Genomic DNA, 25,856 nt, shown 5'->3' on the forward strand with positions numbered 1-25,856 from the left:
AAGTTGCACAGAGGGGGGTGGGGCAGTTATGTTGCAAAAGGTATTGTCATGCTCCACGCACTTGTCCTTTGGGGATAAGTACAAGGAGCATGAGGTCCAAAAAGTATTCTTTATGCATTTGAAATTGGTATGTATTCTCATCAACTGCAAGATCTATTCTACCAATTCATTATTCACCCATAGTTAAAATGTATGTATAATCACACTTGCACATCAGTCTAAAGATCTATGATAATTATTGATTTGAAGAATTAGGTATGGCTTTATTGATGGTACAATGTGTTGGTGTAAAGACCCATTAAAAACTATATCATCATCATCATTAGTTATTTATATTGTGCCACTAATTCCGCAGTGCTGTACAGAGAACTCACTCACATCAGTCCCTGCCCCATTGAGGCTCAGTCTAAATTCTCTGACACACACATACACAAACAGATAGACAGACTACGGTCAATTTGATAGCAGCTAGTTAATCTACCAGTATGTTTGTTTTTGGCAACCCACGCAAACACGGGGAGAACATACAAACTCCACACAGATAAGGCCATGGTCGGGAATCGAACTCATGACCCCAGTGCTGTAAGGCAGAAATGCTAACCACTGGGCCACTGTGCTGCCTTATACTATGGGGCAATGTAATTTCAACTTATGGCAGCATCTTTAACATGGTAAAAACTGCTAAATGTGATTATTGAATAACAATCAACTAAATTCTGCTACTAAATGGTGGTTTCTAGGGACTGGCTCTTGGGGCACAGGCCCCGTGCTGCAAATACAGTGAAGTTTTAACATAGAATTCCATTTTATTAAAACACTGAATGTCACAGCAACAAGAACAACACTGTTGCTGCTTTTTTACATCTGCCTCATTCATAGTTTGGCAAAACGTCAGCTCTTGATTGTAACATGTCACCACCCATTCATTCCTGTACACTAGTTTCTCTCACTGCCCTTTTGTATAAATTGATTTGAATGCATATATTTTAAAAGTAATATTTACTTCAAATAATTAACAAACTTACTAAACAATGTCCTCTCATTTCCCCTAGCAGGATAACATATTTAAACTGGAGGATTCCCTTTTTGAGAATGGTAGAGGAAAGAGCCCCTATGACCCCAAGCTATTAACTGCCTCAATTCTAATTGGTGAGTATGTAAGTGGAATTTATGACCTAAATATTGTTCAAATCATTCACCATGCTTTCCTATCATTACAATTTCAAAAATTCTGAGGTGCTTTAAATTATAGGATAATGCAAGTCTCATTATAGACATCATTGATTAATGCAAAGGACTGAGCTTTCAAATGGCAAACTTTGTGGAAGTGACAATGTTTGTGGAAGAGCTAAATTAGGATAGATAGAGGTTAGAGGGGTGCACAGAGTAAAAAATAAAAAAAAGCATCACAAATTTATGGGCAGGGCATGGATATTAAATATAGTAATATTTTATTGCAGGGGTGCACATCACTGTCCATATTACATTAGCTTTACAGCATACTAACTAAGGCTAAGTACAATGGAATTTTTCGACCGATGTGTTACCTACAACGATTTTAGCTAGGACTGAATTTCCAATCAGTCTGCAAATTCATGTGCACTATACACGATTTACCTTCTAATCTGTGCTCTTCATCTGGTCCAAGAGCAGTGTAGTCGTTCATTCCTGTCACACTGTTTTATAAATTTTGTTAGATTCTATGACTCGAAACAAAATATTCAATCTCAGAGCGAAGACAAATTAATTCACCTACAGCACTCTACATTTAACAACATAGACACAGTGACAGGTTCCTACTCTCTCTCTGGGCAAACAGTTGTGTGAGTGCATACACACTGCAGGATCAGCAGGCGGTTGGAAAGAGATTTTTAAACAGAACAAGCAATGAAATGAAACGTTGATCGGTGCTTTGGAATGACTTGTGCAAGTATGCACACCAATGCGCTATCTGGTCAAACGGTCATTTATCGGCTGTTTGACCCGATATTTTGCTGAAAAACCTGTAGTGTGTACCTAGTCTTAGTGAGGAATAGCATACTATTGCAAACAAATGTAAGACTATGTGATACATAAGAGGGAGCATAGATCTATGAGACCGTAATCACTTGGCATGTGTGCTATAACAAATAAAGGTATACTTATTATTCTGTTCTCAGCACATTGTGGGGCATATTCAATTAGCTTTTCTGTCCGTGATTGCGCACAGCTGCGTGTGTAAAGTGACCTTACAGTACTGCAACTTTGCCAATTTCTCTTCGCAACCCTATGGGGTGCACACGGAAATCCGTGATTTTGTGGTATTGGGACTCGTGCACCCGCGAGTAATTGCAGACGGAAAAGTTAATTGGATATGCCCCTTAATGTAGAAAGATTAACTATTTATAATGCATGGTATGGCAAAAGAAATGAGTACTTTGCATACAATCCCAATTAACATCATATTCAGTTCCATGACTTGACCAGAAATCAGGCTCCATATCCTCAGCAAAAAAAATGCCATGCCTCTCTATACATCCCACTAGTAGTAATTACTAGATTATATAGTATACCAAGCAGTAAGCCTAACATGATGTAATATGGCCAGCAAGACACACTGAGATACCCAGCAAGATGCTCGTAAAAAAAAATGTAGTGTTACCAGTACTTGCTTAGCATGATCCCATGAATGTTCTCAGCAGTCACTTATTTTGACTTGGAGCACCTCCTCCTTCTGTATCTCTCTATTTCCTTCAGTGCCAATTCGGTTCAGCTGTTCCACTTCCATCCCCAATTTGAAGCCAGCACCATTGCACAAGGCTCAAATTGGCCCGAGTCCTCTAACCTTTTCCATTGCTTTCATCACCATACATTTGAGGAAGGAGCAATAAATGAATTATAATTGTCAAGGAAAAATGGCAGCAGATATGTGTTCTTGTGGATGGCACAGACATTAATGTATAGACATGATTCATAAAACGGCACTAAACTCTGTCTGCATAATGGCCTAGGATACAGTATTCTGTGGCGACTGACTTGTGAGATCTGTTTTTGCAGTAAGGACACGTTTCTTATGCATTAACAGAGCCATTGTCTCGATTATTAAATATGGATTTTTGGATCACAACTTTTTATTTCTAACTGATCCACTAATCACTAATCCAGAGTAATACAATACTATTTATCTCAAATAGTCATGCTATATTTCCCATTATTCCTGTAGATGTCCACTTAATAACCTGTTAATATAGGCATTTCAAAATGTGAACCAATTAAACCTCAGTTTGCTAAATTGTGTACCAAGATGTTGCCTTTTAGATAGTAAGTTTAATTATTTCTAATGGATATATGTTGACCTGTAGTGTCTGAAAAAAACAACTTTTGTAAATAAGTCTCGGCTAACATGATCCCTAACAACTCATAATAACATCAGATGTGAAACAATGACAAGACCTATCATAATGCAGTATTAAACTTTTTGTCTTCATTCCTGGCTTGTCGAGGTTATTGTTGTTTACCAATTCCAATGGGAACTGGTCCTGTTATGATAGCCAAAAACATCCCCAAAACAACTTTTGATTTTGCACAAATTGGAGAAGAGTTTCTGAAAATTGATAGCCGTACACATATATTACATAAATAAATGCCTAAAGGGGCATTTGTCCCACACCACAATTAATAATACCACATTCTATGCTAGCTGTCCTGGGCTGATCATCATGCTCGTCTCCCCTCATCATGTTAACCAGCCCATCAAGTCAAATTGGTATTTCTAACTATAGATAGAAAGTGTCCAAAAACTATGTGAGCCCCTTCTAAATATTATTACAAACCCCAACTGAGACATTTCTGGCTGTTTTATGATATGCTGAATAAATAAGTGATTCTGCAGGTATGATAACTATTGCCACTGTCAGGGGCGGATTGGGAACTTAAAGTGGCCCTGTAAAAAATTATTGAAGTAGCCTCAGGAAGTGAAGTCAGACTTTCTGTCTGCCGAACAGCACCGTGAGAGCCTAGCAATTGGCTGCCTGTTGCTGCCCACTGAACACCAATATTTTAGATTGCTTTCCTGTACGTGCCTTCCCCCGCCGCATCCAAACGCGCCCCCCGGGAAAATCTGAGGTGGCCTCGTTAGGCCATCGGCCTACCGGGAAACTTCCCTGTAAGGTCTATGGCCAATCCGCCCCTGGCCACCGTGTATAATGGCAGTTTATATGACCCATATTTTCTTTATTTTTTTTGTTTGTTTTTTTGTTGTTGTTTGCTTTTTAAGTAAGAAACCAAAAAGGACACATTTGTTTAAAAAGTTTAATTGTATTAAAAAAAATATTTCACAACCCCCCCCCCCCAAAGGGGAAAAAGTAATATAAATAATTGCTTTATTTAATAATTAACTCTTTAAAAAATGAACAAAAAAAGTTTTGAAAGTCCCTTAAAATACAAATATTATAAAATTGTTTTCTAACAGCATTTTTTTTAACCATTTAACGTGTCAATTACCAGGAAATAAAACTGTTGTCCTTAATTATCTTACAAACTGAGCTTGGGCAGACAAGCTCATCTCTATTCATAATTGCATAACTACGCGCATTTTATGGGGCTGTTATTGTTTTAATCTATGTTATAATTTGCCACTTGACTATGTAGCTATTATTGGTCAACTACAATGTATCTAATTTTATGTGCAAGTGAGAATACATCTGTTCTCCAGTTACATTTGGTTCTGTAATTCACTCATTCCAAAGACGGTTTCCTTGAAGCTGATTGTTGACCTTCCTGCTTGAAATGGCAATCATTTCTTTTGAATATTTCACAGTTAATAACCGCAGGGTGGTTTCCTGCAAGGATCATTTGAGTCAACTACCAGCTTTGTGTTTTGAAATTAAAGTTCATTTAAAATAAGTTGTGTAAATAAATGTTTAAAATTTTCACAAGCACTATTTATATTACTGAATCCTAGGCGTTGTTGCTAAATTGTTATGTCACTCAAATTGAAGAGAGTGGCAATCATAATTTTTTGGAAAGGTCAGCTCATTTCATAACAATATTTCTTCTGTTTACTATCTTTAAAGTACAATTAAACCCTGCTTCACATACTCTCACCATACTTGATGTATATCTATATGTTTTAGCAGTGATTGATTAAAGAAAGGGATGCATCATCCCCCTAAGCAAGGTCTGCTTTCTTTGAATAGGAATGTGTTTTGCTACAAGTAATGCAAAACTTCTCTCTCTTCTTCTCTTTCTTCTTCTCTCTCTTCTTCTCTCTCTTCTTCTCTCTCTTCTTCTCTCCTCTCCTGTCCTCTCCTGTCCTCTCCCCTCCTCTTCTGTCCCCTCCTCTTCTGTCCCCTCCTCTTCTGTCCCCTCCTCTTCTGTCCCCTCCTCTTCTGTCCCCTCCTCTTCTGTCCCCTCCTCTTCTGTCCCCTCCTCTTCTGTCCCCTCCTCTTCTGTCCCCTCCTCTTCTGTCCCCTCCTCTTCTGTCCCCTCCTCTTCTGTCCTCTCCTCTTCTGTCCTCTCCTCTTCTGTCCTCTCCTCTTCTGTCCTCTCCTCTTCTGTCCTCTCTTCTCTCCCCTATTGTGCATAGCAATATCAAGGAAAAGAGGACTGACGAACCTGTGCTTGTTCTACACCTAGTTGTTGGTGTTTAATGTTTGAGCCATTTATACTTACTAGACACATATTACAAATAAGAGGATTCATTTACTACTGCTATTCTAGCATCTGTTTCGAGAATCATTAATAGTGCTGTGCAGAAAATACATTTATTTTGTATGACTGTTACATTATTTACAATCATTCCCCCCCCAGAAAAGTTTTTACTTGCGAAAAATGCTTTTAATGTGCAAATAATTAACTGCTTTTGCTAGCTGAATGATGCTACGGTTAACTGCAATCATATTACAATAATTTTGTTGGATCGCTAATGTTTCTTATGTTTCTTATATTAAAGTTTGACACAAGTAGTCAACCTCTATCTGTTGTTGTTGAGTCTGTCTAACTGACCTTATACATGCAGTGAAAGAAAGGGAAGGTGTACTGATCCTTTATATTAAGTTCCATCGATTTTATTTTTCTTTTTTTTTCTTCAGGCGCCTGTGGAGTAAGTGATAACAAAACAGGGATAAGGTTATATAAAGGTTGAGCTCAACATCAAAGTCCCTTCAGTACTTAAAGTTTTTTGTGCTTTTCTTAAAATTACATGGGCAAGGCTGTAATTAAGAATATTTTTGGACATCAAGTTGAAACCCACTCACAGATTGTTAATAAGACTGCAGTACTAGCATATTTTTGATCATTTACCTCATGCTGAGCAAGCCAGATCATTTATAGCACTTTTAATCTTTGATGTTAATCTATTTTATACCATTTATATATTTAAATACTTTTTCGGTAATATTTTTTTCTCTTTTTAATTTGATTTATTGATCTATTTAAGTATAATATTTAGCCAGTAGCAAATAAAGTAACAAAGAATTCTGTGTATTTTACTGTAGTCTTGCTAAAGAATGTATGCTAAAAACCACATGTTAGCAAATAATTGCATTGCAGTTAAAAGGTAATCATTATTGATGGTATACAGCTTAGTGAAATGCTCCTGAAAAATAGAATGTATAGAGGAGTAATGTTTTGCATATGATTATTCACTTTTGTCAGTTTGGGTCTCTCTAATTACACTAGGATGATTTTGCAGCAAACAACAATGGTTTTTGGTGCAATTTTTTCCAAACACAATTTAAATTGATATATATGTGAACACAGTCAAACAAAAAGAATTGTTTAAGATTTAGAGCACATATGACATTAAGACCACAAATCCTACCTTGCAAGTTGTTTAAATGTTTGAGATTTCTTAGCATCTCTCTCATATTAAAGGTTACAGAAATATGACCAACGTGTTGGAACTGAATTTAGTTTATATAAAGTTATACTTTATGGATTTTTTACTATTCACATTAAACTTCCTGTCTTTAGGTATACAGAATAACGACATTATGAGAGGGTGTTCACAGCATAAGATGATAAGTAATGGAAGATAATGGCTTGTGTATAACTTCATATCATGCTGGTTTTTTTTATATACACAAAAATACTTTCTCTAGTCTTGCATTCAGCTAAATAATAAAGTAGTGTATAGTTGAGTATAAGCTACTGTTCTGCTAGGGAATATTTTAATATATGTTTGCAAATGTTACATATGACTTATGATTTGGATAAATGTTTATTTTAAGTTTAGTGACCCTATTAGTTGCGTTCGTACTCAAATATTTTTACCAGGGTGGTCGCAAAGCTGAGGATATCACAATTCAACTTTAAGAAAAAAAAATAGTTGTTATAAACATCTGGTGTGTAACGGATTACATACATTACTTTGGCTGAAAGCTGATCATACTGTACCTGTTTTACAAAGGACATTAGTCATTGCATAACTTTGTATGTATGGCTACAAATATGATTTGTCCGGTTTGGAAACATACATTTTGTTGATTTTTGTTACACTTCTTTTCACAGATGGGGAGCTATATTCTGGAACTGCAGCAGATTTTATGGGAAGAGATTTTGCCATTTTCCGCACGCTTGGAAATCATCATCCAATTAGAACTGAGCAGCACGATTCCAGATGGTTAAATGGTAAGCAGAACACCTATTATAAAACAAAGTAGATGTGGAAACACTTTAGACTGTAAATTCTGGAATAAACCATGGAGAGTAGTTAATCAGTTTAATCCAGTTTATCCCAAAAAGCAAGCAAAATAACTATTCCTGTTAAAAATATTGAATGATATTTATTGTGATGTAAATTATTATTGTACCATTTACCTTCTTTATGACAATTGAACTATTCTTTTAAACACTAGTTAAAATCTACTGACCTCTTCCTTTAAAATTAAATGGTTCGGCTTACTTTAGACCATACATGGTATTGTATGTTAAATTTGTCTTTATTTTATTTTATTCATTATTTTTTGTTCTTAAATCCTGATGTGATTTTTTTTTTTTTTTTTTTAAATGTACAATTGAATGTAAACATTTTTTCCCTGGACTAATGTACCCTGTGTAAAGGATGACCTGAAAATCTAAATATGCATTGTTGTTGCTTTTGGGTACGAACACTTATTATGGCACACTTATTATGGCACACTTATTATTATTATTATAGATTGGTAAGATGCCACTGTGCACCACAGTGCTGTACAGTGGGGAAAACTGGGTAATTTTTCCATTCATATCCTCCTGAACCCCTCTGCTGTTTTTAGTACTGTTGATCACCCTCTTCTCCTGCACACCCTTTATTCCATTGGGCTTTGTGCCGTAATTCTTTCCTGGTGAACTTCCTACTTATCCAGTCGCCCCTTTAGTGTCTCTACATCTGGCACACCTTCCCCTTCACTCCCACTATCTGTTGTTGGGGTCACACATGGCTCTGTTCTCAATCCTCTTCTTTTCTCCTGGGGAACTAAATTGCTCACTGTGGTGATTGGAACAGTTATGAAGGGTGCAGTTGTAAAGATGGCAGTAGAGTAAGCTCTAATAAAGAAATGTGTTTTCAGAGAGTGTTGAAAGAATTGAAGGCTGTGGGGAGAGAGTCTGATCAGGTGTGATAGGGAATTCCATAAGTGGGTAGCTGTACCAGGGACGAGGTGAGGTGCAGATCAGCTGTAGATATGAGTGCAAGAGAGAATTTTTTTTTTATATGAGATGTATGAAGGGGTGATGGTGTTGAGGGCTTTTGTAGATAAGGATGGATATTGAATTGTGAATATTTGAATTGTATTGTGCAGTACATAGGGAGTCTGTGTAGTGATGAACAAGAAGAATAACACTAATATAAAGAGGGGGGTACAGATGAGGAATGAGGGATTTGTGAGTTAATTTGGTAGTATTACATATGCTCACATCCCTCTTTCAATGTCACTTCTTTTATATGTATTGTTTGTTGCTTCCTCCCAAATTCATTTGGCATCCATTAGACTATGCAAGTGTCACACAAATAGTCTGGATTTTAATGGGAAAGTCACAGTATTCAGCGGTCAAGGTGTTGTGTTGATTACAGGGAAAGAGCCACAGTCTTGCTGGAAATGAGCATGGTGTGGTATGTAAAGATTGGCACAGGCTTTGGGTGGATCAGGGATGTGGCCATCTTTGTCCTGATTCTCGTATAAGTATTGTTTTGGATGCATTACTTGCCCTTTTGAAGAGAAACTTCGATGAGGGGCAGATCTTTTAAAAGGCATAGCCTTGTGTGTACAGATGTATCTTTTTCAATATTGTAGGAATTGGTCAAATAATGGATACTTTTAAAGCAGTTATCTTGCTAAACATACAACATAGTTCTTAAGAATGTTTTTTATGGGTGATTGGTAAGGGTTTATTAACTGTCTAATCCTCTGTTTATGCTGATCATTCTTCTCCATGCCAATTTGTAAAACAAGGAGCACTACATGGTGTTTTTCTATATTTTATAACCTGCAATTTGTATGTCCATTTTGCTATTGTTTTATTATCTTCTGAGTTCTTTACATTATACAGTTTTGCTTTTCAATGTTTGATCAACCTGCATAAAAAGTCAATGTAATAAATTTGGTATAGCTACATTTGGACATTAAACGCTGCTTGATAAATAGGCAAATTTGTGTTACTAATAAATGGAAATATTTGTTCTATCTATGGTAGAGATTTCTTCATGGGTCATGTGTATTATTGGACAATGTGTTTTAACAATATACTTTATTGTCTCCTAAATCATCTCATGAAAATATTCAACTATATATGCAGCAAAATGATAATCAAATTGATAGGGTTTTGGTGGGGTTTTTTTATTATTATTTTTATCTAAATCAGTGTCATATTATCAACATGAAATGGAACAATTACTCACCAGACATGATTCTCACCATCTTGCTTAATCTTCTCCATTCAGACCACCACATTGAACTTTCAGCTGGTGTTCAATAGAGATTTACTGTTAACTGGGTAATTTGAGTTCATGTGCATGGGGGAAGTTAAGAGACTTACCAGAAGGAGGATGTCATGACAATGCATGTCACTATGGTGTGACTGGCTTAACTGACATAGCTTTGTAAAGCTCTCCTTCTGTGAAAATAAGGCCCATTTGCAAATTAATTAGTTTTTGGCGGCAGCTTGATTGTTGACCTAAAGTTTGTAGAATGGAAAAACAATTGGATTAGTGTGTTCTATACAAAAGCCCATTGCGGCATTTGAGTGCTGTTTTTCCAATCTGCTGAAGACAAATTGAAGAAAATGATCCCTCTATGGACAAGCAACAGTGAAGGTTAAGTGTGAAATAACTATAGTAACAGAGAGACAGAAGAGTCCTATGGTCCACTGAATCAGGCCGTCCCACTTGATTCTTACTACAGTCTGTGTATACAATACAGCGTCAAATGGAGCCACACATGGTATGCAGATTAGCCCTACATTCATTAAGTGATTACAAAAAGGTGCTAAAGAGAGACATTCAACTATTGGACACATCTTCAGAAACTGAAGTGGAAAGTTTCTGAGTGCAACATTCCAAAGTCTATGATACATATTTTTATAGCTACACAGAAAGTAAAAAACACAAATAAGTGTTTGTTAATCAAAGGTGATGTCAACATTTTTCATAAAAATGCAGTAGTTAAGATTATTTATTGCTGCATATTTTATACCCTTTCTGTTTTTTTGCTAGCTTATTATCGCCATTCACACAAAAACTGAGTCTATATGTAAATTAACATGCTGTCACATTTATTCCCTGGTGCCTTTGTAAGTCACTGAGTATGCTAATCATTGCATGATCATTTAAAACATTATTAATTATAGTAATGTGTGGTTCATCTTCTTCTATATTTTATTCTTAGATAACCTGTACATGTAAATAATGTAAAATTAGATAAAAGTGGAATATCATAATGATAAATATATCTCTTATAAAACAGATCCTCACATGAACCTTTAAATATAGCTGTGTCAGAAGTTGGTTATTTGCACTATAATGAGTGATTTTAGCTCAATGGAAGCAAAGGGAGAGAAAATCATTAGCTGCTTTGTTTGATTGGTTACTAAAGAATACCAATTACTGAAAAGCAAGTTCACCCAATAGGAAAATGCAACTTGTAACATTTTCAAATGTTTACATTTCCATAGCATTACAGGATTATGTAAGATAAGTGATTGAACATTGCTAGCTACTTCCAATTGAAGCAACTGTTCTTTGTTTTAATCATTTTAGCATATCATTCCATACTTCCCAGTTGTTCCGATTTAGGTAGAACAGTTCTGGTTTGTGTGCGACAGAATGTAAGGTTGGGAGGTATGTCCCCTTCACTTCTGTTCTGCTTAGCAGGGAGGCGGTGAACAGTGCCACGGTGAACGAATGGGTTCTAGGGGTGGCTCTGTCCACTGGTGAAGGCTTTTCCATGCAAAGCATGGTACTTTTCTGTTTCTATTTTTATTGCAAATGTAACTGGAAGCGCAAGCCCGGACATGCATTTTTCTTCTCTCACCATGTGTGGGTAAAAGAGTATGATTTTAGGCTCAGAAACCTACAGATAGTTCCCTTAATTAGACATGGTGACAAGTAGTCTGATGTACATAGGAAAAAAATCAGTGCCTCAAATATCTGATCATACTGATTAAATATTTACAAATATATATCTAAAAGTTACTAGTAGCTATTCCATTTATTTTAGGAGTGGTAGTCCTTTATTAGGAAACAACATTCAGGCACGTATGTCAACCTATACTTGGAATATGCTGCACAGTGAGTGTGTTATTAGTTTCTTAGTAAAATAACACCTGAATTTCTTACAAATCTAACAGCAGTGCCACCTCAATAAAGGCTGTTTTGTAGTTATGCAGCATAGAAGGAGTTAAGTCACCTTCACTTTTTTCTAGGCTGTAGTTATTGACCTTTGATCATCATCATCACCATTTATTTATATAGCGCCACTAGTGCTGTAAGGCAGAAGTGCTAACCACTTAGCAACCGTGCTGCCCACGTATATAGAATTATTGGATGAAGATAAGGATAGATATTGAATGTAAGGAGTGGATGATATAACAATGACCCCTAAGCAGCAGCCTTGTTATGGAATTATATCCATAGTGCTTGTAATGTCATAAAAAGGAACAAATTTAGTAGACGGAAAATGACAAGTTCATTTTTATCTTTGCTCAAATTTAATTTGTGAGAGGACATGGAATAGGAGACAGCAGCAAGCAGCCAGTCACATAATCTAGTAGAAATGATAGATCAGGGATTAAGTGGAAGATTTTAGTATCATCATCATCATATAGATAGGTATGAATATTCTGACTAAGACCATATGTATAGATGGAGAAGAGGTGAGTTCCAAAGTCCGTCTTGTAATACCCAAATATATTTACTAAAATGTGGGTTTGAAAAAGTGGATATGTTGCCTATAGCAACCAATCAGATTTTATCTATCATTTATTTAGTACAGTCTACAAAATGAAAGAATCTGATTGGATGCTATAGGCAACATCTACCCAAAAGAGAGGAAGAGTAGAAGAGGTACAGTGGTTATAGGAGACACGAAAGTTCTGATCAGAGTGAGAGGAGTTGATCTCTACAATGCAAGACTTTGCTATTCCAAACTATCTCTAATTTGGGAATCCAGAGAGTTATTTGATTGTGTCACAGGCTGTAGAAAAATCAGTAAAATAAATATGGAGAATTGAATTTGGGATTTTGCAGTGAGTAGGTCATTGGCTGCTGTATTAAGGGCTATTAGATTAATGAAGATGCAGACTAGATTGTAGAAGGTGAAGTAGAGAATTAAAGAGAAGATCGGTTGACTATTCCAAATGAAAATGCTTTTCAAGTAGTTTAGATGAGAAGAGCCATAGTCAGACTGAATGTCCTTCCAGAAATGTCAATAAATATGTTTTGTTTTTTTTAAAATATTATTGGGCTATCTTTAAAGTAGGATTTGACTATTTTGTGGGTAGTTTTGAACCTTGTTGGGCTATCTATAGCAATTCCACTTGACAGCCCTGCTCCTCTCTCATCCTATTACTTTATTTTACCAATTGTTTCCATCCAACCCCTAATTTCCACTCTTCTCTCCTTCTTGTGGAATAGCGTGGGAAACTGCAGCAGCTGTCAAAGTGCCCATCACAGTCTGAACACTAGGAGAGGGGGGGACACTTAGGTCACTAACTAATGGGGACTTGAGACTTGGTTGTCAAATTTCTACTAAGACTGAACTAATGCATGGAGGAAATTAGGTGAGTCAGAAGTATTGGGACTGATAAGAGAGATTCATTGAGCTGATACAATACATTGGGGACTGGAGATGAACTTTGTGTAGATAAAATGGAGCTTATATGTAAATAATATGAATGGACAAGCATGTAAAATATATTTAAAAAAAAAAAGTTGACAGAAAGGGTTAAATTTGACAATATATTATTTTGCAGCTAGGCACTGGAAAATGTTCCCTAAAAGGCATCAGTAGTAGTCTGTACCACTCACTTGTTTATGGCCCTGGATGTAGAGCTTTATATGTTCTTGTATGTACAGACATGCTCAAGTCCACATTTTTTTTCTCTCCTCTGGAATGTGACAATCAATGCAGCAGCCTTTTGTAGCTTATGCTGTGTGATGCAAAGCTCAGTCCAGTTGATGTTTGTGGCAGGCAATGCTCAGCGCTTATGGGGCTTTGCATTTATAGCACCTTTCTGTCTTTTTTAAACTACCAGGGTTGCCATATGCTCATGGCGGATTGAGTTTTCTTTCTTTTCTAACAGTTAGAGATTACATAGAGATATTAATTTACTTATTTTAACAGTCTTGACTTAGCTTGTATATTATGACGATTATAACTTTATAACTGTGTATGCTTTAGTAAAACGTATAAAGTAGAGGGAGAGTGAGTGACTTATTTGAATGTCCGGAGCCTCATATGTGCACTGTGTGCCATTTTTCTCTCTCACGTAATTTCTGAATAATATCTGAATGACATTAGTTTGCATCTGTGGATGACCCTTATTCTCTAAAAGTGAGGGAAAAGACTAGGGATGTGCACCGGCGACTTTTGGTGTATCGTGTTTTGTGTTTTGGATTCGGATTTGTTTCGCAAAACACCTGCCGAAAGGTTTTGGTTCGGATTTAAGGTTTTGGATTCGGATTTTTTTTGGAAAAAAGCATAAAAAGTTTTTGGGCTTATTTTCACTCCTACGCTATTATTAACCTCAATAACATTCAATAACAATCATTTCCACTAATTTACAGTGTATTCTGAACACCTCACAATATTGTTTTTAGTCCAAAACGTTGCAACGAGGTATGTTTCTGGACTGCGTAGTGGAGTGGTCCCCACAATGTAATAAGAAAACCATCAACTGGTCTGAATCCCACCAAAAAATGTACCTGGACTGCGTAGAGGAGTGGTCACCACAATATAATTTAACAACCCTCAAATGGGTTGTTACGACTTCCCCTCTGGGAAGATGACCGACTAACATCAGCAACAGCAGCAGTGGCAGTAGTAGGCGTACCGCTGCAGGGTTCCTCGGATGAATCCCGTATTGAGGAGGACTCAGTCTGGCTGCTGACTTGGGCTGCAGGACTGAATCTGATGGAGATCGTGGAGGAAGTTGACGAGGAGGGTGTTGCTGGTGTGTATCCAACTGGACCACGGGATTTAGGTTTCCCTGTACCGATGACGGTCCTAGCCCCAGTTCCTGAACTAACCACTGAACTATGAAGGTAATTCAGGTGAAGTATAAGGGAGGATGTCCCTAGGTGGGCAAGATCCTTACCCCTGCTTATTTGAGCTTTACATAAGCTACATATGGCCATACATTGGTTTTCCGGATTTGGATAAAAATAACTCCAGACCGAAGAGGTGCATTTTTTGGTCTTCTGACCAGGCATGACGATGGGCTTTCTCATCCCATGGACATCAGCTGTTTCCCCCCCTGGTGCCTCATTTTCAATAACCACATCACCATCCTCATCATCAAGTTCCTCCACAGCGCCAGCTACATCATCAATAGGAAGTGGGTCTTGATCTTTCCCTACTTTATCCTCTAAATTTTTGGTCTCCATTATATGTAGCACAAGATACTGCAGAATGTGTGAACTTGGTAATATTGCAGTACCAATGGGCTTATACTGCAGGATTGGTTTTGCAAATTTTGTTGTAATTATTTTTTTTTTAAATTTTTTAAACACTTGGGAATAATGGGGAAATAACTATGCCCTTAGAAGCACAGAGCACAGGACACAGCACCACTGGACTGAACAGGACACAGCACAGGACCCAGCAGCACCACTGAACTCAAAATTGACAGAGCACAGCACACAGCACCACTGGACTGATACTGCAGAGCACAGCACAGCACGAGATCTACCAGGACAGAGGACCACCTAACACACCCTCCCTCTACCCTGATCAATGCCCGAGTGAAGATGGCGGCGACTAGCGGGGAATTTATAGGATCCGAGTATCGCGAGATCCGACAGCGGGATTATGACTCCGAGCCTCGGTTTCAGGTTTTCATTTGGCGCCAATTCTCGGATCTGACTCGGATCGGAAACGTTCGGGTGGGCTCGGATTCACGAAATCCGAGTGCGCTCATCTCTAGTAAAGACTTAGCACTTTGGGCCTAACTTGGAGTTAAAGGTAAAAATGTGACTTTGCTTATATACAAAAATGAATTTATAGCCACAATTTAGGTTGCATGTATCTCAGAAATATATCTTATAGACACATTCAGTGTAAATATGCATCATTGACTCAGAAATTTGCACCATTTCCTTAGGAAGTGCAAAGATATGCCTCCTAAAAGGCATATCTTAAAGCTTCAAGTTAAAATCTGAAGCATCTCTAAGGAAGGGTTAGGGAGATTAGGCTGACGTGTGTCTGACTCTCCACATTCCTACTCTACTGAATGTACATGTGATAGCTCCTGACCCATCTCTCCAGGTGGAAATAGACGCTGTAAGATGTGAATAGGGGCATAAAGTGCATAAACACCTCTTATGTGACACAAAGGGACTTTTGTCCAGCTCAACTTTAACTGCAGTGAAAAGACAGTTATATGACAACTGCTGTAACTGCTTTGTTTACTAGTTTTAGTAGTAGATTTTGCTATTTTATATGGGATATGTATACACACAGAAATGGTTGAAAAGATGTCTGTTACATAATGCTGCTAACTGGACATTTTACACATACAGAGCAGACATTTCCAAGCTTGATGATACTAATGTATCTGTTATCTAATGCGAGTTTATCTTTTTGGAGTAAACCATACAATTTTCTGTTTTATTATCAAGAAATTATATTGCTGTCAAATGTAGGTATTTTGAATGTATAATACACCTCTTGGAAATTAAGAAATTCCCATCAAAATTCCCACAGTGATAAGAATTACTGTATGCAGTATGTTAATAACTGTTCCAGAATCCAGACCATAATCTGATATTTGTTAAGAATAATGAAAAATGGGGAATGTTAGCTCTGTGAGTCCATTACATTATCTGATGCCCTGTAAAGGAAAACTTTTGAACACGTTTCCAAGTTTTATTTAAGATGAAGCATGAACAGGTGGTAGAATTTGTTGGAAATATGAATCAGTGGTCATTTTGGCACAACTAGACCTTTTTTATGTGTTTTCAGGGAATTGTAAAACACCAATGAGTGAGGGAGTTACAATGCAGATTGATTTTCTGAGCTTTTATTATGGCCAAGATGCTTTAAATAGCAGATATCCTGTCTCAAGTGCTTAACAATGCAAACAAAGTCATAAAAAGTGTAATAGAAAAAGTCAAGACAAAGTCAAATTGTCTGATTCTAGAAAGAGAAAATCCATCACTGTATTCATCATTTTGTAGGAGAAATGAATAAACACAAATGCTTTAAATTGCTTTTGTGCTAACCTGTAGCTACAAACAAGTTTGTATTGTTCATGGAAGACAAATTGGTCACCACAAAAGATTTAGCTGGTAATCAATCAATGTCTATTGTAGCATGTCAAGGGTACAAGAAATTTACATTGCAAGCAAATGGGGATAGTGCCCAAATGTTTTACATCCAGAGATTTGTATTTTTACCTGATGCCAAGTGAGAGGTACAAAGCCAAGCTTCGTCTAATGAGATTCTCTTGTTTCTTCCAATCCATTTAGACATACTGTTTGGCAAATCTTACTCTACTTTACTACCAGTCTAAAGCGGAGGTAGAAATTCAAATGTCCTTTCTTACATTTTAACTAGTCTGTTTTATGCATTTTTTTCAATTAGGTAAATTAGATTTATTTTTTTTCCTTATGTAGTCTCTGCCTTGTTTATCCTAGTTCATTTCTGGATCCTTTTCAGGAAATATTGAGGTTTCTCATTTAAAATGTTCATTTGCTTGGATAAAATAACTTCAGGCTTAATGGGAGTGATTTTTTATATTGCTTTACAGAAGAATATTCATAAACCAAGTACAGGTTTCTTATATTACATATGCTTCTAAATTCATTCCAAATCCCAAAGTTTTATATGTCCAACCTGAAGTCTCTAAATGGGGTTCCACAGTATTTCAGATGTTCAATACATTCTAATGGGGACCCATAACAGTGGGAGAGTGAAACTTTAGGTCACAGAGCAATGCCATTATGTACCCTATTTTTGGAGCACAAATGGATGAGGTACAGCTCGTACATCCTACGCCTCAATTGGTGTTGAGATGCATAGATTTCCTCCACACTTTATGGGCATGCAGAGAGCAGTATGGCAGAAATTGCAATGAAGCAGAACTTCTCCTTGACTGTCAAGGCGTTTTGCAGAAGGATGATATTTCTTAGTAAATATGGAGCATACTTCCCTACTCATGTCCTCGTAGTCTGACCCCGCTGTACGATGATACAGATTGCAGCACCAATAATTTGGTGACATGAATAATGACATTATGCTCTCCCCTCTTGCCCCTTTGATCTCTACTCTCGAAGGGGAGGTATAAAAAGTTGGCAAGTATGACATGGAACTATGCAAAAACAAAATTTCAGATTGAAGAGCAGGATTATTAAAATTGGATAATGTGCCAGAAAGGTCCTATTTTTAGCATGGCTCTTTGTATTATGGAAAGGCCATGAAGAACTATAGCACAAACACTTGAATTTTGCACCGTAAGGCAAAACAGAGCAGTATTTTAGGAGAAAAGCAGAATGAAAATGATGATTCTATACGGAGGAAGTTTGTGCAAAAGTGTAAATGTTGTATCAGTGTGTCTCTTCAGATTTTTTCACTTATTCGCAGACTCTTCTGTTTGCAGAGCCTTCCTCCAAGAGTGGAGAGTGGATGTGCACCTTAAAGCACAGTTCTGTTCCTGCAGGCCTATTTTGGTATTTAATAGCAGTGACAGTAGCAAAATTTCAATAGAAAATCTAGCAGATTGAATATTTTGCTTTCTATTTTATCAAGGTTTATTGGTAATATGATTATGAGAAATTGAACAGCATATCTAATGACTAATTAAACAATTTATAGTCATGTTTGGTTCTTGGTTATTCACTTCATATGGACAACGCTTTCTAAAAAATGACTTCGAATATCATACTTAAAAAATGTAATGGCCGGGATAGATACACAGAAATGGCAGAAAGGTTTTCGGTGCGTTATTTAAGAACACATTTCATCTCTCTGTCTAAATGAGCTATGGAAGCATTGAAAAGTATGTTTTTAATCTTCGCAGATCCCAGGTTCATTGGTGCATATCTAGTGCCAGAGAATGACAACCCAGAAGATGATAAAGTATATTTTTTCTTTCGGGAAAATGCAATAGACGGTGAACACAATGGAAAGGCCACACATGCTCGAATAGGACAACTATGCAAGGTAAAATAAAGATTAAAAAAAACAGTTTGAGTACTTAACAAAGAAAATGCACAGCAACTGTTGGCAGATGCATCAATCAATCATTCTCTGTAATTCACTGCCTGATGCAAACAAGTAGCGTTGTTGTTGATGTCCCTCCCCTATGTATTGTAAGAGCATGTGTAGTGAGATGTGCACTCAGAGAGGGGCTCCACCAACAACACTGCCTATTTTGAATTAGTGGAGCAAGACTAAGGAGCCAATGTGGAACGACTGGAGTCTTCATGGTTCCTACAGATCAGGTGAACAGCATATAACAGATAAGTAAGGCACTGTATTTCATTTTAGCATAGCAAACCTCGTCTAAGTCTTAGAATCTAGTATTAAGTAGCGTTTTTCTTTGATTTATTTGGTTATTTTTTTTTTTTAGATTCTCACAGTGCCGTTGCTCAAGTCATTATCTCCATAGGCTTCTATGGAAACTGCAGGATAAAATTATTAAAGTTTCAAAAATCTGCAAATTTATTATCATATTTGAATGATGCATCTTTCTGTCTTCATGTTTCTTTTTTTATAGTGCTTTGCGTAATGGGGTTGTAGCAAAAAAAAAAATGTTGTATTTGCATTTTTCTTTTCTTCAAAACGTGTATGGTTGTTCTGTCTATTTCAGTTGAAATGTTATAGATACAGGTGTAACCCTTTATTAGTTATTCATGCTTCACTTCCCAACATGTAAACAAAGTTTCTATGATCCTGCCTGTAAATGTTACAAGAAGATTAAAAAGAGCCAATTATAATACATGCAGCAAGGAGAAGAACAGCAGCACTAGGATTTGTCTGCATATTAGCAGCACAAAGGCTAGGTACACACTACAGAAAGTTTCTCCCTATGTGTTGTCTATAATGATTTATCCAACGTCTGACTTTTTTTAAAAAAAAGTACCAATCAATATTCATGTGTACACACTGTGCACGTTTTACACAATTTACCTTCAGAACTGAGCTCTTCATCTGTCCTAACCATCGGCTGAAAAGATCATGACTCTGTAAGCTCTATGGAGATCACGATTGTGAGTGCATACACACTGCAGGATTGGAACAACATCGTTCCATCAATGAACAAGAGTTTTAGTCTGGTTTATAAATCTAATGAAACGATATTATCTGCTTTGGAATGATCGTACATCGTTGTAGTGTACACACTAATGCGGGGCAGCACAATGGCCTAGTGGTTAGCACTTCTGCCTCACCGCGCTGGGGTCATGAGTTTGATTCGTGACCATGGCCTTATCTGTGTGAAGTTTGTATGCTCTCCCTGTGTTTGAGTGGGTTTCCTCCGGGTGCTCCGGTTTCCTCCCACACTCCAAAAACATATTGAAGGTTAATTGGCTGTTATCAAACGAATTGACCCTAGTCAGTGTCTGTGTGTGTTAGGGAATTTAGACTGTAAGCTCCAATGGAGCTTAGAAATAACCATTGTGGTGGAACACATTGATTCCACAATGGTTATTTCTTTTTATTATTTTATTCTATGTATAAGACTTATTGATTTGATTTTATTAAGGTGGTATAATTTGGTTTTAAGTTTTTGCGCTCTTTTTGTTTTTCATATATTGTACATATACAGGTTACAGAGCCTGATTTGAGAGCTGCAACTTAACCCATTGCATTCCAAATTTCTCAATATTTATGAGGTCAATTAGTGCCCATCATATATTTTGTGTTGATACAGTGAGACTGTTGAAAGTTGAACCGTTAACACTAGTTCATGTTGTTCATTTAAAGATGATGCGATTTGGGTGGCTTTTGTTTTTGAAATCCATGAACCCACTGTGGAGAACTCTGCATTGTATATATCTGTAACAAATTATTGTCACCATCCATTTACATTTTGCAGCAATTTTTAATCCCAGTACAGACATTTAGACATACTTGCCTACTCACCTGGAACACTCCCAGAAGCATAGGCAAACCTCCCGCATTTGCTGAAATTCACGGCATTGAATGGTGGGGGCGGGGCTTAATTGTGTCATTAAGCCCCACCCCCACTAATAAATGCTGTGAATTTCGACATTTCATAGTGGGGGCGGGGCTATGGTGATGCACCGATGTCACCACACCCCCTCCTACCACCTGTCACGTGACTTCCGGGGAAAAAATTTGGCATGTATGCATTTAGCCCATGCTACAAAAACGCATGACAACATTTATTTTCATTTTCTTAAAGAATCATAAAAAAATCACATTACTATTTTATTTTTATATACAGCCACAAAACTAGCACGTACAAAACACATTTGAAATGTATGTTGTTTGATTTCATTGTAATGTTTAATAGAATGCAGATTTAACTTTTATATTTATATATAATCTTTTAAAATATATGCATTTTGTATTATTATAAGTTATTTGCAGGGAATAAGTGAAGTTAAAGTGACACCCTTTTGGGCTAGTCACTGTTTTACTGCTTCTGTCAGTGGCTAACATGTTATACAACACTTTGCTGCTATAAACTTGATCTTATAAACATTATCATCTCTCACCTCTTGATCTCTGCTTACAGCTTTCTTCCCTGTGCTTTAAATAGTTTTAGACTGGTCTCCTTAATCTGTGTTTTACCTCTGTGTTAACTAATGGGCCTGCCAAATATAAAGTACCATTGAAATATATAAAATATTTTCTGCACTTCCCTTCTTGGCTCAATAAACCCCATTAATTATATTTGTGTGTCACTGTTACCTTTGCAGTGTGACACAGGTATAGAAGTTGTTTTTTTGCTTTTTTTTACATGTCTGCATAAACTTCTTATTCTGGGCAGTTATGAGGAGCGTGCTCACTGCTATATTATTGTTAGAATATTCAAACAGTCTGTACAGGGAATGGGAGAACATCATGTAAATCCTTTCAGTGAATGGAAACTGATGCTTCACCATTGGGGGGATGGGCAATCTCAGTGAACACTGCCATATCCATGTAGGAGGAAGTTTTATTCAATGAATGGGAAGAGCTGCAAAAAAACTGATCTAATTGATCAAGTGCTGTTAGGAAGTTTAAGTAAATACAGATGCACTTGCAAGTGCTGAACATCAACAAGCATTTAATTGGTTAACCCTTCATGATGCTTGCTGAACTTCACAACTTGTAAGGGCTTCTGTATTTACTTACTACAACTTCTTATTAGCAGTTGATCTATTGGCCATTTTAATTTTTAGTGCTCAGAAATCATTGAATACATCATTTGCAACCTTGCTCTTTATGTAATTGAAAGCTAGTGTGCTGCCATGTCCCTATAGGGTTGGTGACAGGAGATCTGGTATTAACAGAAGAAAACTCCTGTCCCATGAATAAGCCCCCAGTAGTACTAATCTCACCAAACATGTGTATATATGTATGTATGTATGTGTGTGTGTGTGTGTGTGTGTGTGTATATATATATATAGATATAGATATAGATATATATATATATATATATATATATATATATATATATATATATATATATATATATGCATGTATATATTAGATTGTGATGCTGCTAGTGTACTTTGACAGAACATGATGCCTAAACCATACTTGCCAACTCTCCCGGAAAGTGCGAGAGCTGGCATTTCTCCCGCATCCCAGAATTCCCTTGTTAAAATCACGTGATTCACTGAGAATCGCGTCATTTTGCTAAACCCCCCCCATGCGACAAAACATAATTTTACTCGTGGGGGCGGGGCCAAAATGGCGCGATTCGAGGCGCCTCGCCCATTAGCCACACCCCTCTCCCGGACATCGTCTACTGAAAGTAGGCAAGTATGGCCTAAACTTTGCATGTATATGTGCACATTACGCGCATGTAAACACTACAAACTGAGTGTTCTATATATTAAGAATAAGAAAACAAAATAATATGTATAAAAGGTGATTTAATCTTTAATCAGCTATTATTTTATCAATGTCATATCTGCATATTTGTTTCTAGTGGCCCTGCCCCTAAAGTTCACATTTGGCTCTGGTCAGAATGCCATTGTGGATATCTTGCAGTGATTTCACTTATGCTTATTTTTGCATAGAGTTAAAAAAACTGAATATTCTCAACACTTTTTTGTGTTTTTAGCAGTTGAAGACATTTACTTTTTATTATTCGAAGAGCAACAAATATTTGGCAACAGAATTCTGTCAACTATTTTTGCACTAGTCCCATAAAAGACGTATTATTATTTTTTAATAAGGGATCATACGCCAGATGTTCAAAGTGTTTAGGGTAAAATACATATGTATATTTATGCCCAATGGCATTTGAATATGTTCTTCATCAAGAACTCCTCAAGAGTGTGTGCTGTGATGACAAAAACCACAAATCCATATGAGTAACACATTTCAAATATTTTCCAAATGTAGAACGAAATCATGTTTTAGTCCCAAGAGACTAAACACACTAACATATTGCACAGCAACATAATTTATATCAGATAAGCTCATGCTGTAACTCAGCGAGCATGTTTTATGCATTTATTGTAGAAAAGGTTATATTGTTGTACAGTTTCTTGCAAGTGCAGACTAGATTTAAGGAGATGACTGTGAAATATCAATAGAGAGTAAACGTAAGATGTAGACATATAGTAATTGTTGGTAGTGTACTGCTTGACAGAACTGCCTTAAGAAAGCATTAGTTATTTTATAATAAACAGTTTGTCACACTTGTACCAATTTTTAACTATACACAATTATTGGCAGAACGACTTTGGCGGCCACAGAAGTCTGGTTAACAAATGGACAACTTTCCTAAAGGCTCGTTTAATTTGTTCTGTACCTGGTCCTAATGGAATCGATACACATTTTGATGAATTACGTAAGTATGTGTGACAATTATTTCTAATGATGGTTTGAACATTTGATCATTCAGCTGCATGGGCCTCATTAGCAACAATGCTCCAGAAGCTAGGCTGTTAACCAAACACTGACAGCCACCTGTTACAGGACTATGTGCTGAGATAGACTGTCATTAAATCTGAGGCAGGAAGTGTGCTCAATGCTGGGAGATGGGTTTGTCAGTGACAGCCCTCTCCTTAGATGTGACAATGGGCAATTCAGCCTCTACTGGAGATGAGGTACTTGCATTACCTTAAGGTGGCATACTTAAACTGTGACATTTTACTGGGGAACAACCCCAAGTACAACAAAAAGAACTACACACCTTTTTGATAGATTTTTTTTTTTCAAATGGTATTTTTGGCATAGACGAGCAAAAATTCCAAAATGTTTGTTCTGATTTTGCCAATGGAGAATGTATTGATTTATTAACTATGCATGTGTCATGTTCTCTCAGCAAAGCAATTACAATAGTAGTATCAAGTCTTATTGATTTGAAAAAATGCAGAGAAATGGGGTTCCCATTGCTAAAAACATATGTTGAAACGGAATACAGCAGTAGTCAGTAGAGGAATCCTGCATTCAAAACATAAAATTACGGATACAGATGGATGTCTTACAATAAATCCTTACATATAATAAATATAATCACATTTGAACAATGTTACAACATTACAACCAAAGGTAGGTTTTCTGAAGATATAATGCATTTCATAATAGTAGAACATGTAGACCTATATTATTTTATAATAATGCTACTTGTATTTTATTTATTTTTATTGTTTTCTGTGTTTTTTCTATTATAGAGGATGTGTATTTAATGAATTCCAAAGATCCTAAGAATCCAGTTGTATATGCAGTGTTTACAACTTCAAGGTACATACATTAATGCGTTTATTAATGGAGCCTGATTATTTAGTATATGTCTATGATGTGTCTATCAATTTCTATTAAGTCCAACAACTTCTTTCAATAGTTTACTGTTACATTGTAACTGTTGAAACATTTTAAGTGTTGCCGTACTAAAGTAAAGTGTGCAAATGATTGATACGTGGAAAGACGAAGATCAATCAAGTATAATGTTGGTCTGTATAATAATAAAATATTCAATGTTTAGTACTAATCTAGTTGTGAATGACCAATGTATGGTTGTATTTATATTGTCCTCTTAAGGAGACTAACCAGATTATTCATGTTTATATTTATAGTAATGTATTCAAGGGTTCAGCTGTATGTATGTACAGCTTATCTGACGTACGAAGAGTGTTCTTGGGTCCGTATGCACACAGAGATGGTCCAAATTATCAGTGGGTACCATTTCAAGGGCGAGTTCCTTATCCAAGACCAGGAACTGTAAGTAACATCATGGTAGATGTAAAATAAGATATATTCCTAAAGCAGATTTATTACAATGTTTACATTATCCCAAGCCTTTGTCCATAGAGCTGCATCTGCAATCAGATATAATTTGTACTTGAAAATTTATACTAATTATCATAATGATGAATATGATAAATATCATAAGTTTTCAAAATATATTCTTAAAATAGGGTAAAACTATGGAAATGCCTGTTGCCTAATAAAAATGCCATCTATACCATTTTTCCTGTTCCAGATAAAAGCGAACTGCTTGTACTGACTGAATAACATTTGTGTATATGTGGAGGACACATCGTTGGTTTTTTCATTCAAAAAGGGAAAATGCTCAACTATTCTGTATTTATAACAGGCAATGTATGAATGTTCAATGAGACAGTTTCTACTATATAAATAAAGTATTTTCATCAACTCCCTGTTTTCTGTCTCAAAATAATGCTGTTTGTGATGTTTGAGTACAGAGCAGATTTAATAAAATAAGATTGTTCTATGACAGCCATAAGTGTTTTAAATAGCTAGTGTGAAAGAGGAATCACTGATTTTCCTTAATTGCAGGAAACGCTAGATTTCTAAGGATTAGAGAAGCTTCACCTAGTGGGGAAATGTGTGTGGCCAAAAGCAAAGGAGTCTGGTTAGAGTAGAATAAGGGGTTTGACCTAATTTGTCCCTTGTGAGGTATGGTGAGGATGTTATGAGGTATGGTATCGCATACTGAAAGCAACACTTCTGTTTGTTGGCTCAAGGAAAAATGTGCTAAGGGGTGAAAAACATTTTAGTTCCCTGCTTTGCCAGAGGCTCTTCCCACAA

General features: G+C 36.6%; 1 protein-coding gene across 2 annotated transcripts in view; it reads left to right on the top strand.

The window, feature by feature from the left end:
* Window positions 1-25,856, top strand: part of SEMA3A (semaphorin 3A) — a 173,121-nt gene that overhangs the window by 113,017 nt on the left and 34,248 nt on the right. The window contains exons 5-10 of one of the 2 annotated variants that reach the window (XM_075208693.1): window positions 1,053-1,149; window positions 7,492-7,611; window positions 18,694-18,836; window positions 23,538-23,652; window positions 24,479-24,548; window positions 24,881-25,025. In XM_075208693.1, coding sequence (XP_075064794.1) covers window positions 1,053-1,149; window positions 7,492-7,611; window positions 18,694-18,836; window positions 23,538-23,652; window positions 24,479-24,548; window positions 24,881-25,025 — 690 coding nt within the window. The remainder of the gene's footprint in view (window positions 1-1,052; window positions 1,150-7,491; window positions 7,612-18,693; window positions 18,837-23,537; window positions 23,653-24,478; window positions 24,549-24,880; window positions 25,026-25,856) is intronic. The other variant, XM_075208694.1, reaches the window with a different exon arrangement.

The sequence above is a fragment of the Mixophyes fleayi genome, chromosome 4 (assembly GCF_038048845.1).
Source record: "Mixophyes fleayi isolate aMixFle1 chromosome 4, aMixFle1.hap1, whole genome shotgun sequence".
NCBI lineage: Eukaryota > Metazoa > Chordata > Amphibia > Anura > Limnodynastidae > Mixophyes > Mixophyes fleayi.